The 21,055-nt window shown below is 39.8% G+C and overlaps 1 protein-coding gene and 1 long non-coding RNA gene across 2 annotated transcripts; one reads left to right on the top strand and one right to left on the bottom strand.

The window, feature by feature from the left end:
* Positions 1 to 4,983: 4,983 nt before the first annotated feature.
* On the bottom strand, positions 4,984 to 7,575 carry LOC121990162. Its single transcript, XR_006114489.1, has 3 exons — positions 7,109 to 7,575; positions 6,330 to 6,981; positions 4,984 to 5,267 (listed from the first exon to the last, which is right to left on the bottom strand). It is a non-coding gene; the product is annotated as an uncharacterized LOC121990162 (long non-coding RNA).
* Positions 7,576 to 19,419: 11,844 nt separating this feature from the next.
* Positions 19,420 to 20,751, top strand: LOC121990161 (senescence-specific cysteine protease SAG39-like). The gene is made up of 2 exons (XM_042544363.1): positions 19,420 to 19,926; positions 20,006 to 20,751. The coding sequence occupies exons 1-2, from the start codon at positions 19,470 to 19,472 to the stop codon at positions 20,596 to 20,598; spliced, it is 1,050 nt and encodes a 349-aa protein (XP_042400297.1). The 5' UTR covers positions 19,420 to 19,469; the 3' UTR covers positions 20,599 to 20,751.
* Positions 20,752 to 21,055: the final 304 nt, after the last annotated feature.

The raw sequence follows: 21,055 nt of genomic DNA, 5'->3' as shown, positions 1-21,055 counted from the left end.
CCAGTGCGAGTTATAAGTGAGCACGACTCTCACGTCCAACGACCTTCCAGGTCGGCTGTCCCAGACTCTCGCCCGAGTGCGAGTTATAAGTGAGCACGGCTCTCACGCCCAACGACCGTCCAGGTCGGTGCAATGACTCTCCCGGTCAATACCCCTTACATTCGCCTAGACAAAATACAACAAGACCTACTCTCGTGCCTAACCGGTCAGTAATCCATATTTCCATTATTTCTACTAAATATGAAAACTGGCAGACATATTCTTGAGCGTCTTAACTTCTCAAGCCTTTTGATCTTTTGGTGAAAGGTAAGAAGAAGGTTGGGTAAGCAAATTATCTTTATTATTTGTGCTAGAAATGTTAGAGCAACGCAGGGCTAGATATGTTAGAGGAACGTAGGTGTTTAACAGAAACATAATGATGTCAGAGCAAGGGGACATGGGGCTACACCATAATAAATGGAATCCAAGAAACATGTTTTATTTCGTTAAAAGGGTGAACATTCTTCAGGGGTTTACATTGCTACCAGATCTAGAAGCCTGACCCCTGCTTGCTAAATAAGCCCTTGCTTGGGCTAGTTCCCCCTCAACAAGTTTAAGGGAGTTTTGTAGTTGGCCAATGGTCTCGTCCTTTAACCGGCTCTCCTCCTTCAAGGAGGTCATCTCATCCTCATGTTTCATCTTCAGATAAATGATATGATGGATCTGAGCCTGGAAATCTGCATGAGCCTTCATCTTGAGAGCTGCCTTGGCCCTGGTTCTGTATTTGGCTGCCTGCCAGAGCTATTCCATCTCCCTACGAAGAGAAGTCTGAAGATCCCGGCTTAGTGTCATCTTATGCAGGGCTTTTTCTTTAAGAGCAAGCTGGTGACGTAAAGAAGATAGATCATCGTGCTCCATGAGTCAGAAGGGGATAACTAGAAAAAGGGAGAGTGGTGGTATGCGTAACAGTGGAAGTATACAAAACCCTCTTATAAGGGAGGGGAAGGTGAAAGGATTACCTCGAAACAGGGAATGACACTTGGAAAGTCGTGCGACATTTATAAGAAAGTGGCATGATCGAAAGTCGAAGAATCAGCATGCATACAGTAAAGTTCAGCCTATCTTTTAGGGAAGGCAATAAATTCTGAGAGAGAAATGGGGAAAAGGGGTCAGCTAGTAGATAGATGCAGGAGCTATGGAGCCAGATCAGGTGAAATGGGACTTGGGTCTAGTCAGTCGGACTGGGGCCTCCTTCGACTAGACTTGAGGGGGAGGCTTGTGATACGGTGCATGATCGTGGGGTCAGAGAGATGAGGTGGTCAAGAGTCAAGCCCATTGGATGGTCAAGAGTCGAGCCCATTGGATGGTCAAAAGTCAACCTCACATGACGGTCAGAAGTCAAGCTTGCGAGGCGGTCAGAAGTCAGGTCTGCATGGAGGTCAAAAGTCTGACCTACGTGGAGGTCAAGGATCAGGGCTACGTGTAGTTCAAAGGGCCCAATTATGAGAGGGGTTGGGTCAGACACGAATGGGATCCCGGGGTTAGATCCACGTGTCAAGAATTCAGAGGCCAAGATCGTAGGTTGGGAAGTGCCAGCTAAGGATACAGGTCAACACTTATAGCCTTATGGCTCAGGATACATGGATCGATGTGTACAGGTCGAGATGTGCCAGCCAAGGATATAGGTCAGGACTTATAGCCTTATGGCTCAGGATACATGGATCGATGTGTACAGGTCGGGATATGCCAGCCAAGGATACAGGTCAGGACTTATAACCTTATGGCTCAGGATACATGGATCGATGTATACAGGTTAGGATTGTGCCAACCAAGGATACAGGTCGGGACTTCTAGCAGTGTGGCACAGGATACAGGGACAAGCCTACAGGTCAGGATTGTGTCAACCAAGGATACAAGTCGGGACTCAGGATAAGCGGAAGCAAACTGACGCCTATAGGTCGAGACCCAAAGTAAGGGAAACAGATGGAAAATTACAGGTCGGGAGGTAGGATAGACAGAACCATATCAGAGCTTAACAGGTCGCGGCTTTATAGCGTAAGGCAGGTCGGGAAATTACAGAATAGATCACATAAGACAGGGATGGACACGCAGGACTGAAGTTGTGAAACAGTAAACACGGGATAACTACAGGTCTGCGCCCACAGGTTGGGATCAGCAAGTATGAAAAGCCAACACAGGAGAAATGGAATAAGGAGGTCGGACGCTACATGACAAGCAAGCCAAGGAATCGCAACGACCTGTCAGGGAATAATCACTGCCTATCAGAGAATATGCCTATGGTCGGGTGTTCATAGCCCTTTGATTCCTCCCCAGACCTATACGAGGACGCCACGTGTCATCCACCGCCAGACAAAGCCTGACATCCGACATTCCCTGACACTCATCAGATTCCAGAAGCATCAGTTGTAGTATAAAAAGGGATGTTTTGTCCCTTACATAGGTACGCTCACTCATCCTTTCTTACCAGTCTTTTACTTTTTCTGCTTTCTCTGTTTCTTCTGGGGAAAAAGTACCTGACTTAAGCGTCGAAGGGCCTAATCTGGGGTTTTTTCCCTGGTTTCTGGCCTCTAACATGAAGGGGGTTCGTCTGAGTGTGCGCAGGATCAGCAGCTTCGCCATCCCCATCGTCATCCGCTCGTGGAAGCCTTTCGGCGGGTTGCTAGGTCATTCAAGAGGCCCAACGACTTTTCGTCAACACCGGCGACACCGTGACCGCCTCTGTCTGACTCAACTTCCGGATGGGATCAGTGGGTTTTGGATCTTAGGGAGATTAATGACAGGACCATGAAAGACACCATCAAGCGTGGTAACCCAATGTCAGAGCAAGGTGTCCATGAATTCTAGATTGGAATTGAGATGTTATCCAAGCCTCGATGACACATGCATCTTGTTCTTTGACTGACTACTATGAGGTGAACTATGAACCGATCTCAGTTTATTTATAACTTAGATTTGGGGCTTAGAGAAGGAAGGGTTTTGGCGGTGAAGAGAGGAAGGAGGTTAAGGCTTTATTTATAACTTAGGTTTTGATCAATTCAACTATACGTTAATAAAATTGATCAACTCCCATCTTTGAATATTCCAAACAGGCTTTTCTCTGACCCATGAACGCATCCCCTCTAAGTACGTCATACAGGCTCCGATTAAATCTCAGAAAATTTCTAAAAATTTCAATAAGACTATTACTAAATAATCCTATTATTTAGTGTTTGTTTGGGTACCGTATTTTACATCTTTCAATATAACAGCAAGAGGATTGAAAGCTATTTGAAATCCTAAGAATCACAAAATATTTGGTCAAAACTTTAGAATTTAAAATAATATTGATTCCTCAAACAATATCATTTAAATTCACCAACACCTCAAAGCACCATGAATTTTGTATGCCACAATAGTGTGGACGTATACAAATTCAAACATTTGTAAGAGGGGGTTTTACCCATTAATTTTATTATCTTGTCAACCTAACTTTATGACAAATAAAATTAATAGTTAGTTTTTCTTCGGTCACACAAATAATAGCAGTGACTCTGATGGGGAGGATACTATTAAATGCGCCTAAGTGTATACTGTGAGGACAATCCATTAAATGAGCCATCATCTTAAGGATATGATCCCTTACGGGTTTCCCATCAGTCATGGTGGTCGTCATTAAGTTTCTCATAGCCTCCTATTTGGCAGTCCGATTCTGGTGTCCGAAGAGTTCCTTGATATTGAGCATCATGTCATAGGCAGTGGGTAAGGTCTGATGCTGATGTTGCAGCACATTTGGCATAGAAGCCAAAATGTAACACCGGGCCATCTCATCTGCTTTAATCCATTTCCTATACCTGTCAATCTCCTCTTCACTAGAATCACTATTTGGCACGCTAGGACATACCTTAAGAAGCACGGGGAACAAAGGCATCGGATACAGATGAGCTAATCAAGAGAACAGAAGTGAACAATCATAGCTGCACAAGTGACTTGATTTACCAATCCAATTCCTATACCATAAAAACGTCCAACAATCAAAAGGGCAAAGTTCAGTGCTAATGATGTTGACAGGGCTCCAACAAAATATAGCATAGAAGCAAGGATCAACTCTCTAACTTACTCATGAATTTCCCTTCCACAATAGTAGTCAGTGGTAGTTTCTAAATTAGTAGCTAGTAAAGAGTTGATATTATCATGATGGAAAAGGCATGAAAGAGAACCCAATATAAATAACTCCACCAGAAATAAGATTGGTAAAATGATAATTGCCATCAATCAATTCCTTCAGAATTTGAATCTCAATTTTGTATGCATCACATACGCCTGAAACCCCATCAAATGTGAAATATCCAATGCCTTTATCCAGTCACTACATTAAACTCAACTTCAAAAATACCAATACCCAACGGTCAAAATTTCCATGAAATCGAGTATCGATACTCTATTGATCAAAGTTAACAAAGTTCAATCGGTTCTCTACTAATTGAAGTAACATGATATTTAGAAAAAATGCTATACACTACCCAACTAGTAACAGGAGAACTAGTAACACTGGCGGTATAGTAGGAAAACTCTACGAGTCTGTAACCAGTGAACTCTACTAAACTTTGATGGACCTAAGCAATAGCTGACCCAACATGTCATATATGGTATAAATAACTAAACAAGTACACATGGTATAACCAACTAGCCAAGTTCTAATAAATATGTATGATAACAGTATACGAACATACCTCCTATAGCTTGGAGATGTCCTACGGCTGCATGGTCCCAAAATCGGAAAAGTCACATCGAGAAACCAAATAACGAAATACAAAACACAATAACATGCCTCGCAAACCTGTGGCTCTGATACCAAATAAATTGTCACGCCCTAAAGGAGTCCTGCCAGATAAAAATCCAGCAGCATCTCCCCTGTACTAGTGACAATATGATACAATATACATACACACAAATAACATATAACATATTCATCAGCCCACATGGCTGGAACATACATAACCACACAGTTATATTCAGCCCATACGGTTGTATCAAAAATACAGCAGAAAAACGAAGAGAAAACCCATAATCCACAACTAAAGTTTACTAGCAAATTAGGCTTACACAACCACAAGATCACGAAAGAAAAACACCACGAATCAAACTCCAAACACATACCAATTCATATAATACTAAAACCGCTACCTACCAAAAAATATGAATAAAGCGAAAATAAAACCGATATAACGCAGGACCCAGAACTGGCAGCCGGCATCTCTCCAAGCATCCCTGACTCATCTACCTGCTACCTGGCGAAAGAAAAATCATTTTGTGGGGTGGTGAGTATTGGAACTCAGCGGGTAAAGGAACGATAGTGCATGAACATAAAATACACTAGAAAGTGAGTCAAGAGTATACAGTCTCATAAAGGAAGTAGCAGATACTAAAATAGAACCATAATAAATTCTCATACCTGAAACCATATCCTAAACTAGGTATAGAAGGTCAGAAATGGTACTAATCTGGTATAGTACTGCTCATAACTACAGAGGTAATAAGCAAGGTATATACAAATTTCCAATGAATAAACCAATGTTTAAACATCTACAATGAGAGTATATCTCAACATAAGTAAGCATATCAGCATATGTGAACAATAACAGTAAGTAAGCAATTACAACATATGTAAACAGTAGCAGCCAAAGCAAGTATAATAACAGCGTATGCACGGATGGTCACCCTACCCACCTCTCTGTACCACGACCCCTATATGGTCAAGAGGCTGGATCGATGACAACTGTACCACCCAAAGGCTGCCACTACTCTCGAGTGACCGGATGGACAGGTGCTGAGTAGCTAACTTGCTACACAGTGAAGGGGGTTCCTACTGCTCGCAACTCCAGCTACCACTACCCACGAGTGGCCGAGTGTGGCACGACAGGACAAGCGGCATCAACTCCAACTACCACTCTCTCGAGTGGCTGAGGATGCGGCCTTGGTCAACGACTCTCTCGACCGCAAGGGAGAATTGGTCGTTGACATGCATGCCATGATATGATGCGCCAAATGCAACAGTCATCATACAAATATAAGCAGAAATTAGGTATGCTACATGAAGCCAGCATGCTCAATATAGTACATAAATAATCAACAGTTAAAGCATACAAACATGGTATCTAGTATCTGCTACTTGTCATGGACAACAACAAGAGACTGTATAGATATGGAAACAAGTTTCTCAAAGATCGCGTGGAAGTATCAAGTGCAGAAAAATAAGAGTGGAGTCAAGGTAAAAGAAAATAGTTTCTTATCCAAAATAGTTCATGCACTAAGGTCAAAGTGCTAAAAGAAACAAAGCAAGAAGTACCCACCTTTATACGTAGATCATGCTAAATGTCCTCCAGTCAGAGCTCTTATCTCGAATCAGAATCCTAGAATAAGTACACATTCAACACTTAGATCTAACATAGATTGGTTAACACAAGCCAAACCCTAATAAATCCAACCTAATTATCCCACAATTTCTTCCACAACCAATCTGATAATTAACCCAAAATCATATCACCACTACATTGGATCCAAATAACACTAACCCTTTCATCATCATATAGGGTTAGGCTAAGCATGAACACATTCTAAAAACTCACCCAAGTCTGATGCCTAAGGTGCTAATCCAATACTGAAGAAAATCACTACTGGAATTAATGGCCAGACCTACAATAATTGTTCAAATAGCTAATCACATATCCTAAAATTGAACAAGAAATCAAACCTTTGCTAATCTAACACACAGCACGTCTTAGATCACAATACCTCATGATCGATTAACCCCTTAACGATCACCAAAACCACTAATCGCCTATTAAATCGAAGAACTAATCATCACTGAATTAGGTTTAACAAAATAGGTTTGTTACCCAAATCAAACCTCTGGCTTCTTCTCCCTACTGCTGCAACGCACTGTGGACAGCGGGGCACCCATCCAGACTAGCTACTGGCGAAGCTACTGTGGTCCAAGCAAGGCTGCAAAAAAAAAAAAAATCCATGGCCAAAGCTACAAGATCAACCATCCTAATTAGCTTAAACTTCCCAAATCAGAAACCACAATCTAGATCTCTATAACCCTAGGATCCAAAATGAAGTGCCTTACCAAAGTTTGTGTCCACAACTTCCTCTCAGGCTGGAACCCACCTTAACGAACCCTAGTGGCCGACGAAGGAGGAATTCGCCAGGGGACACGGTATTAGGGCAGGCAGCAAGTGGCGGAAAGGCGTCGCGTTGGTCGCTGGCCCCTTTGCAACCTGCGGTGGTGCAGCGTCTCTGATGCTGTCATGAGGAGGTGGGGTAGGCGGCATCCGGGGGTGCTCATCCGTGGGAGAGATCGTCGGTTGCTACGGTGCTTGTGAGCGGAAAAAGGGTCGGCGATTTTGGTGAGGAAAATTACGAGAGGGAGAGGGAGCCGCGACTGTGGTGCTCACGTGTGAGGAAGAGAGGATAGGCAGCTGTGGCTCGAGAGAATAAGGCCGACGGCGTCACGAGGTGAGGGATCGGGAGATGAAGTCGGCGGTGGTTCGGCGCGATGGGAATCGACCGCGTGAGGGGCTTAGAGAAGGAAGGGTTTCGGAAGTGAAGAGAGGAAGGAGGTTAAGGTTTTATTTATAACTTAGGTTTTGATCAATTCAACTATACGTTAATCAATTTGATCAACTCACACCTTTGGGTATTTCAAACAGACTTTTCTCGGGCCCATGAATGTATCCCCTCTAAGTACGCCATACAGGCTCCGATTAAATCCCAAAAAATTTCTAAAAATTTCTAAAAATTCCAATAAGACTATTACTAAATAATCCTATTATTTAGTGCTTGTTTGGGTACCGTATTTTACACCTATGATGTGCTGCCTCTCTCCCTCATCAGCAACTCACCTTTTTCTACATCGCCAAGACAAGAGATGGGATCTATGCATTGTTGCTTCCTATTAATCTTTGTCACTACTTTTCCTTTGAAGAGATCCAAGCTGCCATACAAAACTTCAATGAATCTCTCATTCTTGGTGTTGGTGGGTTTGGGATGATCTACCTTGGGGAGATTGATGACGGGACCATGAAAGACATGATCAAGCATGGTAACCCAATGTTAGAGCAAGGTGTCCATGAATTCTAGACTAGAATTGAAATGTTATCCATGTTGAAATACATAATGCGGAAGCACATAGACATAAGAAAGAACTAGAGAGGCAAGGAAAGAAAAGACAATTGCTTCTTTATTATTGATTGATAATTGTTATAGGTTAATTCACCTATTTATACATATTGTCAAGATAATATATGGAAAATATAATAATAAATATAGAAATATATTATTATAAATATGGTAATAATAAATATAGAAATAATGGTAAATATGGTTTGGATTACCATCCAAACATGGTAAATCATCAATAATTAAAATCAATCTCTGAATATCTTGAATTGCTATATTTGTCATCATTACCCCCCAACAAACTTAATGGGAGATACTTGAACGTTGAGTTTGGTTGTTAACCAATCATATCTTTTAGAGCAAAATCCTCCAGTATGATCAACGAAACGACAGATTTGTTAAACTTTGTCTTTGATGAAAGAAGACAACAATTAGAAGGAGACGAGGAGTTGTTGTTTGACGGCTGGAATCAGATCTTTCTCCGGAATAAAAGCAACAGAGAAAGAAAGCTGCATTTTGGTGGTTGCATATGCTGGAGTAGAGGAAGAAAATCTGCTATTGTGTGCTAAGCAATGAAAAAAACTTGCTATTTGGCCGTCTAAAAAAGAAACAATAATTATGAAGAAAAGGTAATAATGAACCTACTATTGTAAAAGAGGAGATAGAAGGAGAAGAAAGAGAGAGGAAGACAAAGAGGGATGAAATTTGATGTCCTTGAAATTAAGAATGACAATAATATTGCTCTTACTATGAGGAAAACAAGAAGAGAACGAGAAAAGAGGAGGAATTGAACCTCACTAAAAGAAGATAGGAAGGAGAAGAAAAGAGGATAGTAAGAGTAAGAGAGAGGAGCTTTAGAGTAATTTGTTGATTTTGGGAAAGAAAGAGTAAGAGGAAGACATTTGTGAGTAGAAGATTCTTATCAAAACTTAAAAGAAGAAGAAGGGGAACATTAATGAGGAAAGATAAGAAAAATAATTTTAGACTAATTTTTAGAAGGAAACAACAAGAGAAGGGAAATAAAAAATAGTTGCTAAAAGCCGAAACAACGAGGGAAGGGAAAGAGAGGGGAAAGAAGCTTCTAAGAAAGCATAAGAGACTTTATAGAGGAGGTCGGAAAGAAAGTCCGAGAGAAGGCGATGTCGACGAAGGAGGTGTCATAAAGTGAACTTGAACCTACGAAGAAGAAAGCGGTGGAGTTGGTGAATTTTTAAGGAAAGGAGGTGACTCCTAGACTTTTGTAACAAGGAGTTGCTGCCATAGGGTGCTACACCCGGTGTCGCCCTCAGCTAGTTGCTAACTTACGTACAGATTTACAATTTGTGGTGAAGAAAAGGATGTATAGAGAAGAGGTTGCAACATGCATTATGGTAAAAAGAAGCAATATAAAAAGAAAGAAAGAAAGAAAGAAAGAAAGAAAGAAGGGTTAGATACTTTAGCAGCAGTATAAAGAAGAGAAATTGATGGGAAGAAAAATTAGGAGAAAGAGAAATTGATTACTGTTGTTGAGCAAAGAAAAAGAGAGATTGATGGGAAGAAACTAAAGATCATGACTTTGATACCATGTTGAAATACATAATGCGGAAGCACATAGACATAAGAAAGAACTAGAGAGACAAGGAAAGAAAAGGCAATTGCTTCTTTATTATTGATTGATAATTGTTATAAATTAATTCACCTATTTTTACATATTGTCAAGATAATATATGGAAAATATAATAATAAATATAGAAATATATTATTATGAATATGTTAATAATAAATATAGAAATAATGATAAATATGGTTTGGATTACCATCCAAACATGGTAAATCATCAATATTTAAAATCAATCTCTGAATCTATTGAATTGCTATCTTTGTCATCATTAATCCAAGCCTTGATGACACATGCATCTTGTTCTTTGACTGACTACTATGAGGTGAACTATGAACCAATCTCAGTTTATGATTATATGGCTCATGACACACTTTGTGAACACCTATATAATACACAAGAGCCATCACTTCCATTGAAGCAAGTACTTGAGGTCTGCATTGGGGTTGTGCATGGACTGCATTATCTTTAGATTGGCGTGACAAACAGCATCATACATCGAGATGTAAAGACCATAAAGATATTGTTAGATGTAAATTGGATCGCCTCAAATTTCAAACTTTTGAAAATTGACCCAATAATGAACAACACTCGTGTCAGGATTGTTGGGTGTTATAGGAGACGAAGGGGTTCGTCTCTCTCGTTGCTGCAAACGCCTCTTTGCTGCAAACGCCTCTTTGCTGCAAATGCCAAGGAGACGAAGGGGCGTCCTTTCCCCTTCGTCTTCCTCAACCTTCCTATAAAAGGAGCGTCCAAGCAATGAAAAAAAAACGGAGCAGAAGGTGATGCGAAGGTGATCAAAGAGGGGCAAGCGAAGCTGTGAGGTGATTTGGTCGAGCAAAGGAGAACGTCCAGAGGTTGGGATTTGTCTCATGAACCTTGAAACACTTTCCGGTTACTCGTGATCGTGTTTCCGACAACAGCGACATCCGATGGTTCTTCTGCGATTTCTTCGAGAGATCACTATGAGTAGTTACCGCTTAATTTCAGTTTTGTTTCATGCTCTCAAAGAACCAACAATGGTATCAGAGCATAGTTTTGAAAGCATGAAAATCGGCGTGAGAAAAGCTTGCATTTTTTTTTCTATCGCGAAGAAGATGAACAGTGAGTGTTGTTCATCAATTGAATCGATTAACCAATCGATTCAATTGAATTGAATCGATTGAAGTTTCATTTCAATCGATTCAAAATTGCACAGAGTTCTTCAATCGATTCATGGATCAATTGTAGAGAAATTCAAAAATACGAATAGTGTAGTTTTTGACGAAGCATATTGAATCAAAGTTATGTTATTTTTTTTTTGCTTGCGGAAAAAAAATGTGAACAGTTGTTAAAATTAAATTAATAATACATTTTTTTCTTGCATGCAAAAAAAAATGTGAACTTTTGTTAAAATTTAATTAAATATATTTATTAATTAATTAAATACATAATGAAATATATTATTAATTAATAAATAAATATTTAATTAATTTATGATTCAATTTACTGAAAATGGAACCATACCAACTTGTCCGATCAAACCCAGGTCTGGTGTAAATTATTAATTGATTTAAGCAGACCAGTTTGATTCAATGATACCTAGATCTAGTTCAAATTATTTATTGGTTTAACCAATTTGGTTTATTATTGAATCAATTGGGGTGATCTTGATTATAGAAGTTGGGCTGATCAAATATGACCAGATTAGTTCTGTTGTATCAGATTTGATAATAAATATTAGATTTGTTCTAATGAGTCAGACTTAATCCAATGGGCAATTGGATGAATCAAACGAACCTAAGTTTGATCAATAAGTCTGAGATTGACTCAAATGAGCTTAAACAATAACATAACATAAGTCAGAAATCCCTATCCAATTAGATTAGTTCTAATGAGGACAATAGATTAAGCTTAAGACTCAGACTCCTGATTGACCAGTCTAATGGGTTAGTCGACTTAAACTCTTGAAAATTGAGAAGATTTATTTTTCTTGATTTATAATGATGGTTTTATGCTTGTATAAATTGAATTAAACTGGTTTTGTATTGGTTAGTCGGTTTTGTGCTGACTTATTTAAATTCAATTTTTCAGATGACACAGACTATTACCACATTGACTCGTCGCGAAGTGCGGTGAAACCAACTCTGAGAAGAGATTCAGGAGATAGAGAATAAGTCTGCTTATGGAGTCGATGGACATGTTAGATTACTTGATAGACTATTTTGGAAACTTGAGCAAGAAGGGTTTCCAGTACTGGATAGTTATAGGATCTGGGCATTAATGCAATCATTGCCACAGTAACCTAGGGTAATAGCAGACTATGTATGAGGACGTCATGAAGGATGCGTCACATATTCAGAACTGTGTGAGGAACTGCTTCACCATATGGATGAAGAAGAGCCTGAAGAGTCTGAAGATGACCAGGAAATATTTAAGGAAGATCTAGAAATGGATCCGATGGAGAATCCTGAAGCAGCCCCATATGAGATTATCCCAAATGAGCCCAGGTTAATAGGGATAATGTTGGTCGTTACTCTAGCATTTATCCTAGTGGGAGTAGTGCTAGCTTATCTATGTTACTAGTGTTCTGTTTACTGTCGTTATGGATTAACAGTGTTAGCTCATTTAGTGTTTGAGTCATGTAATAATTTTTGTCGTTATGTACGAACAGAATTATATAATGAAAAGTTATGTTATATGTTAACAAACTTAGAAATGATTAGTTCATTTCATGATATGATTAGTTCATATATATATGATTCGTTCATATTAAATGATTCGTTCATTAGATGGGATGTGTGTAATATGATTGATCAATGTTGATTAGATTAGAACAAATGATGAGTGGAAACAATGTTATCACTTAATTTTGTAAACTAACTCTAATTTACACTGAGTCAATAAAAATTGCACATATATGATTTACAATGAAATAATAAATAATGTATTTATTTATGTAGATCATGGCAACTAAAAACATCGTAGCTGAACTCAAAAAGGGTGAGAAATTATATGGGGATAACTACAAAATCTGGCACCTCAAGATACAATATGTTCTTGAGGAACAAGAAGTTCTAGAGGCTGTAAATCAAATCATGGAAGAACCAACTGATGGTTCTACAGCACAGCACAGACGTGACCTTGATGCCTATAAGGCATGGAAAAGAAAGGACTCCATTGTTAAGGGAATATTGATTAGTTCAATGGTGGATGACCTGGTATTTGAGTATGAGCCATTACCATCGGCTCATACTGTCTGGGTAGCCCTTAGAGAAAAGTATAGTGGAGTTAGTCTCAGTAAGCTCCGTCAGCTAATAATTAAGTTTGATAGTTATAGTAAATGCTCAAATGTTACCATGGCCCAACATCTCAGGGAGATAGGTAACATGATTCGAGAGCTTAAGACTGTTGGTCATGCATTGACCGATGAACAACAGGTTCAAGCAATCATCCGTTCCCTTCCTGATTCTTGGGAAACGATGAAACATAATCTGACCCACAGTGAGAGTATCAAGACTTTCACCGATGTCTCACGCCATGTTGAACTTGAGGCGGAGAGGATTGAATCTGCAAAGATTTCTGGTCAAGCTTTTGTAGCTGAAGGTTCTGGTTCCAAGAATAAGAAAAGATGGTTTAAGAAAGGAAAGGGAAAAGGAAAGGAGGCTAGTGTTGTTGCTGTTAAAAACCAAATCAAGAAGAAAGGAAAGAGATATGGACAAAGACCTATGAGCAACTTGACATGTTTCAACTGTAGCAAAAAGGGTAATTTTGCTCAAGATTGTACTAAGCCTAAAAAGGTAGATCCATTGTTATCTTCTTTCCATGAGCAATATGTTGCAAGTACAGTGTTGTTAGCTGATTTGTATCCTTTGTGGATTGTGGATTTAGGAGCAAGGAACTATGTAGCACGTAATCGAGCTACATATGTGGAGTACCGTCGGGTACCAGCTGGCAACAAGTGGATATATGTAGGAAACAATGCAAGAATTGAAGTCAAAGGAATTGACACTTGCAAGCTCAACCTACGTGGTGGGTGCACCTTGTTTCTACATGATGTCTTGTATGCTTCTGAGATTCGACGGAATCTAGTATCGATCCATCATTTGTCTTCTTGATTTAGGTTATAATGTAAATTTTTATAGTCGTTGTGTGGAACTTCAAATTAACTCTGTGTTAATTGGGTTGGTTATGTAACAAATGATTTTATGGTTCTTTATGTAGAACCAAATAATAATGATGGTTATTTTTCAAACATTGCTCTTACTAGTAATGCTGATGTTAATAATGAAATTTGGCATGCTAGGCTAGGACATATAGGACAAGAACGAATGAATAGATTAGCTAAGGAGGGTCTTTTGGGCACTCAAGCTAAGATTAACTTGTCTATATGTGAGAATTGTTTTGCTGGAACGATGGCTAGAAAATCATTTGGTAAGGATATTGGGGCTGAGTCACCATTGTAATTAATTCATTCGGATATTTGTGGTCTAATGAATATGAAGGCTAGAAATGAGAGTTCTTATTTCATTACATTTATTGATGACTTCACACATTTTGGTCATTTGTATTTGATTTCTCACAAATCTGAAGTATTAGATTGCTTTATTCATTACTTAAATGAAGTTGAGAATCAATTGGAACGTAAGGTTAAAACCTTGCGCACTGACCATGGAGGTGAATATTTGTCTGATCAATTCAAGACAATATGTAATGAGAAAGGGATTATTAGACAGCTAATTATCTCTGGAACTCCACAACAAAATGGGGTTGCTGAAAGAAAAAATAGGACTCTTCTTGAAATGGTTAGGTATATATGGCGCAGGCTAATTTACTAATCTCCTATTAGGGAGATGCATTATTAGTTGTGGCTTATATACTTAACAAAGTGCCTTCAAAGTCAGTTCCATCTACCCCACATGAACGTTGAACAGGCAGAAAGCCGGATGTAAGTAATCTGAGACCTTGGGGGGCAGCTGCCTATGTTCATGATAAGACTCACGAACATGGAAAATTAGGACCCAGAGGTAAGAAGTGTATCTTTATAAGATATTTTGAGACTTCCAAGGGTTATGTTTTTATTGGTGAGCGACAAGATGGAACCATCTCTGAAATAGAGTCAAGAGAAGCTACTTTTCTTGAAACTGAGTTTCCAACACGAGGTGAAGTTGATAAGACAATTCCTCTATATGAGATAGAGGAGGAGGATAATGTTCCTTTATCAACAGATCAGGAGATGCCTGAATCTAGTTAACCGAGTTGGAGTAATTTGTTACTGAATGAGTTAGTTTCTCAACAGTCTAACCTTCAAAGACTGAGTTGGAGTAATTTGTCACTGAATGAGTCAATTTCTCAACAGTCTAACCTTTAAAGAAGTAGTCGTCAGATTATTTCTCGAAGAAGGTTTGATATTGAGAATGAGGCATTGATGGTTCTCCCAGTTGATGATGAGGAACCTCGAACAGTTGAGGAAGCTTTGAGATGCTCAATTAGAAAAGAATTGAAAGTTGCGATGGATGAATAAATGGAGTCAATGAGAAAGAATCAAGTTTGGGATTTAGTCGATCTTCCTCTAGGCTGAAGGGCTATTGGGAATAAGTGGATTCTCAAAGTAAAGAGGAAAGCAGATGGATCGATTAATCGATACAAAGCTTGATTAGTTGCAAAAGGATATACCCAAATGAAGGGTATTGACTTTGAAGAGGCATTCTCCCCAGTTGTGAAGTTTGTATCAATACGTGTCATCCTAGCTATAGTAGCACAATATGACATGGAATTACATCAGATGGATGTAAAAATGGCTTTCCTTAATGGTAATCTTGACGAAGAAATCTATATGGTACAACCAGAAGGTTATGTTGTTGAAGGCCAAGAGAAAAGAGTATGTAGACTTAGAAAGCCTATATATGGGCTAAAGCAAGCGTCAAGACAATGGAACATAAGATTTAATGAAGTAATATTATTTTATGGTTTCGAAATGGTCAATGAGGATCATTGTATTTACCTAAGAAAGGAAAAAAGGAAGGTTTATCATTTTATCATTATATGTTGATGATATGCTAATAGCTGGAAGTGACATAAAGTGTGTGATAGAAGTCAAGAGTTGGCTTTCATCGCAATTTGACATAATAGATATGGGAGAAGTAGAGTACATCTTAGAAGTGAAGATCGTTAGAGACCGATCAAAAAGGCTCTTGGGTTTGTCTCAAGAAGCTTATATCACTAAGATACTATAACACTTCAATATGTTAGATTGCAACATTGAACAGACGTCTATAGTGAGAGGTACTATCTTGAGCAAAAGTATGTATCCCAAGACTCCCGAGGAAATAGCCGAGATGAAGAAAAAATCATATGCCAGTGCTATTGGTAGTTTGATGTATACTATGTTGTCTACTCGTCCTGATATAAGCTATGATGTTGGCTTAGTTAGTCATTTCCACTCAAACCCAAGATCGAGACACTGGAAAGCGGTGAAGAGGATATTCAGATATCTCAAAGGAACAGTGGATTATTGCCTCTGCTTCCAAGGATCATATATGAGCCTAAGTGGCTAGACAGATGCAGATTGGGTAAGGGACCTTGATGACAGAAAATCCACATCTGGCTATGCCTTCTTGCTGAATAGTGGCGTCATCTCATGGAACAGCAAGAAGCAGGCTTGTGTAGCCTTGTCGACAATGGAAGCTGAGTATGTGGCTTGTGCAGCGGCTGTGCAAGAGACTATCTGGATAAGAAGGTTCCTGAAGCATCTGAAGATTGCTAATGACAGTGGGAGTCCTGTTACAGTGTACTGTGATAGTCAAGCTGCAATAGCTTTTTTTAAGGATTCCAAATATCACAGCAAAGGCAAGCATATAGAAATTAAACATAATTTTGTAAGGGATATTGTTGACCAAAAAAAGGTGATTCTTGATTACATCCCTACATGAAATATGCTTGCTGATTCTTTTACTAAGCCATTGACTAAAGAGTCATTTCACATGTGAAGTCTTTGGGACTTCGAAGAATGTAACTAATTGTAAAGACATTTTGATAAATGAAAAATGTCATGATCTATTCAGTGTATATGTCTTTGTTACATTCGAATAAAAGTCTCGATAAGCATGTTGGCAGATTGAGATTGGTCCACTCATATGGACAATCATCTCTATTTGTTAAGTACAAATAGAGGTAAGACCGTTGCTTATGGGACAACTTATGTAGCTGTGAATAGAGACATACCAATAAGTTAAGGTTGCCTTGATAAGTGTGTCAAGATGAGATCATTTGTGTAATGATTAGAGTAAATGCACCCACCATTTACTGAATCTGCTTAAAGGCCATATTAGGATTCATATGTTGAATTCAGTATTAGACATTAGGTATGTCTAGATCGTAGCATGGACTGTTCCTTTGAGATATCTGAGGATTAAATTTGGGAAAAACATGGACTCTTTTTAGTAAAGAGAATAACATCGTAGCATGTGATTCATACCATATGTGCTATGACGACAAGAAGGGTAGTAGGAGAATGAATCTCTGCTTCTCTACTATGTGAGACCCTTGAGATTATAAGTTAATCTCGATCTTACCCTAAGTGATTATTTAGCTATCTACTTGAAGTTCTGATCAGTGTCTGCTATTTTAGCATGTTTCGTATTAGCTATGAATGATTCGGTCTATGGAACATAACTAGGAAAGCGACTGATTAGAATGAATAGATTCTAGCTAAAATGGAAGATTAAGATTGATTTACATCTGTGACATTTATTCACTGGTACCAGTTATATTTTTAGTTCAGTACATAAAATGTAATTGTGAATAATTTGTTTGATTGGAGATGTTAAACATGCTCTTGACATATAGTCAATATGAGAGATTAGAGATGTTCATAATGATGTAAATAATTTAATCTAGGGTAAAGGTAAGTCATTTATGTCTCTGATTCGTTCTATGGACATTTATGTCTCTGATTCGTTCTATGGAGCAACTAATTAAGGTGTGACAATCTTCTTAGCAGTTGAATGCTCAATGTGCTTGCTGTCGCACGAACTATTTTCCTTAATGTATGGAATAGATGTTCTTACTTGGTCTTTGTAACTAATTAATTTTGCTCTGGTCTTCGTAACTTGATCCTCATAAAGTCTACGTGACTTATTTGGTCTTTGTGACTAATTTTACTTTGGTCTTCGTGACATGATCACCTTGAAGTCTATGTGACTGACATGGTCTATGTGACCTTATGGATTGACTTGGACGAGTGGGAGATGTTGGGCGTTACAGGAGATAAAGGGGTTCGTCTCTCTCGTTGCTGCAAATGCCTCTTTGCTACAAACGCCAAGGAGACAAAGGGGCGTCCTTTCCCCTTCATCTTCCTCAACCTTCCTATAAATGGAGCGTCCAAGCAATGAAAAAAAAATGCAACAGAAGGTGATGCGAAGGTGATCAAAGAGGGGCAAGCGAAGCTGTGAGGTGATTTGGTGGAGCAAAGGAGAACGTCCAGAGGCTGAGATTTGGCTCGTGAATCTTGAAACACTTTCCGGTTACTTGTGATCGTGTTTCCGACAACAGTGACGTCCGGCGGTTCTTCTGCGATTTCTTCGGAAGATCACTGTGAGTGGTTACCGCTTAATTTCGATTTTGTTTCATGCTCACAAAGAACTAACAAGGGTAATAGTTGATGTCAAAGGATTTGCTTCCTGGGTTATTACTTGATGAGATTATTCTAAATTCGAGGATGAGTTTTTTTAATATAAGATGATTAATACAGGAGGAGCTGAGCTTCAACTGACCATAACTTTTAAATTGAGTATTATAACAAAATGATCTATTGTGTGTATCGAAACTCGTTTAAAGATCTATATTTGTTATCTAGTAGAATTTGTAATCGATCAAGTTTTAGGTTAAAAAATATCATTTAGGATCTTTTAAAGGCTCTTGAACAACTTTTTTTTTTAGTATTTTTTGTAATTTTAAAATTTTAAGTAGTTAGGATATTTTAATCTTTTATAAGTTATTTTAGGGTCGAAGGGCGAATATAAACGGCTATTTAGTTTTTTTTAGAAATTATCTTTTATTATTAAATCAAATAGATCTTATTTGGTAAAACTATTGACGACAATTTCTCTCAGTTTATCAATTTTTTTTTTTTATCTGATTTCCTCAATTCCTCTAAACTACCGCCCGTAGAATAACGTGGCTGACGTCCACCCAAAGAAAGCCAGATGTGCTTACAAGTGGTAGGTTGTGTCTTTTGGGCTACAGAATGCCGATACGAAATACGAATGCATCTGTTTATTGAATTGTCAACATAACTGAAGAGAAAAATATAAACAACTCGAGCGTATGGGGTCGATCACCAATGAATTGAGCGCTTTAAGATTAGTGCAAAGATTTCTATCTATTTGAAGTTCATTTCACTGGATGCTCCATGAATGACTCCGATTAATTGTTAACTAATTATCGACGTCTCAAACCAAGAACAGAAGTCTGCGTACGATCTTCGCAAAGAAGAGACGTGTGATCGTTGGATCTCGATCACGATTAATCCAGTAATTACGGAGTCTTCCAATTAAATTAATCTCGCAACGCAACGTATTCCACGGCAAGCAGCAAGAACAGAGCAGAACAAGCAGAACAGAGCAGATCTATAAATAGTCGAAGCCCGTCGCTTAATCTCTCACTAAGCTTGAATTAGTTGATCGATTAACTGATTAATTAATCACTTGTAAAAGCGTTTCGAGAGCAGCTGATGGGTAGAATTCCAGCCGCCGCCTTCACCGTGAAGCAATGCCTCGTCTTGGCGGCCTTGTTCGCTGTAATATCAAGCACCGCTTGGGGGCGCAAGCTAAGTTATCCAGAGAGCATGTCCATGGCAGAGAGGCACGAGCGGTGGATGGCGCAGCACGGGCGCGTCTACCGCGATGACGCAGAGAAGCAGCGCCGCTTCGACATCTTCAAGTCCAACGTCGAGCTCATCGACTCGTTCAACGCCGCCGGCAAGCACAAGTACTCGCTGGGCATCAACCAGTTCGCCGACATGACCAACGAGGAGTTCAAATCTTCCTACACTGGCTTCAAGAATATGATCGCGGCGAAGCCGATCAGGAAGGGAGGATTCATGTACGAGAACGTGTCCGCGACGCCGAAGAGCGTCGACTGGAGGACCAAAGGAGCAGTCACTCCCATCAAAGATCAAGGGCAGTGTGGTATGCATAATTTGGAGGAACAATAATTTAGTTAATTATTGCTCCAACGGAATCTAATTCGTTTGCTCGAGCAAAACAGGATGTTGCTGGGCGTTCTCGGCAGTGGCGGCGATGGAGGGCATCACCAAGCTCACCGCTGGCAAGTTGATCTCTCTCTCCGAGCAGCAGCTGGTGGACTGCGACGTCCACGGCGAGGACCAAGGCTGCAACGGCGGCCTCATGGACAACGCGTTCGAGTTCATCATCAACAACGGCGGCCTCGCCACCGAGACCAAGTACCCTTACCAGGCCACCGACGGCACCTGCAGCAAGCAGAAATCCTCCCCCTCCGCCGCCGCCATCAGTGGGTACGAGGACGTGCCTGCTGACGATGAGGCGGCGCTCCGCAAGGCCGTGGCCCACCAGCCGGTGTCGGTGGCGATAGAGGCCAGCGGATCGGCCTTCCAGTTCTACAACGGCGGCGTCTTCACGGGGGAATGCGGAACTGATCTCGACCACGGCGTCACAGCGGTGGGCTACGGCGCGACGAGCGATGGCAGCAAGTACTGGCTGGTGAAGAATTCTTGGGGTGCCGATTGGGGGGAGAACGGCTACATAAGGATGGAAAGGGACGTGGATGCTAAGGAAGGGCTGTGTGGTATCGCCATGCAAGCTTCCTACCCAACTGCTTGAAGTCATTTGTCTATATATATATATATATATACATGCACATCGCTTCTCCATATATGCGCCCTTGCGTTCAAAGACCCTTTTGTCATCTACTATATATGTGATGTATAGGCGTGTCCAGAGAGACATGTGTGCTGGTAAATGTATGCGCATGTGTAGCAAGATCTGAACATGTACCGCGTACTGTATAAATGTTCTATTTGCATGCATTGTCTAATCCAAAATTTTCTAAGGGTTAATGTTGTCGCATCTTGTTTGAAAGTCGATGAGATGAATATGTATTGGGGATATAATATTCTTGTTGATGTCCAATGGACTTTGCTTCGACCTGCAATATAAATAGTATCAGTACCGAGTCACGGAAAAGGTCCCCGATGGCGATCCTCTAACGCTCAAGTCAGTCTTTGACGAAGAAGAAGCAGCAAAGAGCGGAGCAACAAGAAGACTGTAGCGTAATAGT

The sequence above is a fragment of the Zingiber officinale genome, chromosome 6B (genome assembly GCF_018446385.1).
Source record: "Zingiber officinale cultivar Zhangliang chromosome 6B, Zo_v1.1, whole genome shotgun sequence".
NCBI lineage: Eukaryota > Viridiplantae > Streptophyta > Magnoliopsida > Zingiberales > Zingiberaceae > Zingiber > Zingiber officinale.
Note: the sequence above shows the minus strand (reverse complement) of the source record. Positions and strands in the feature narration are given on the sequence as shown.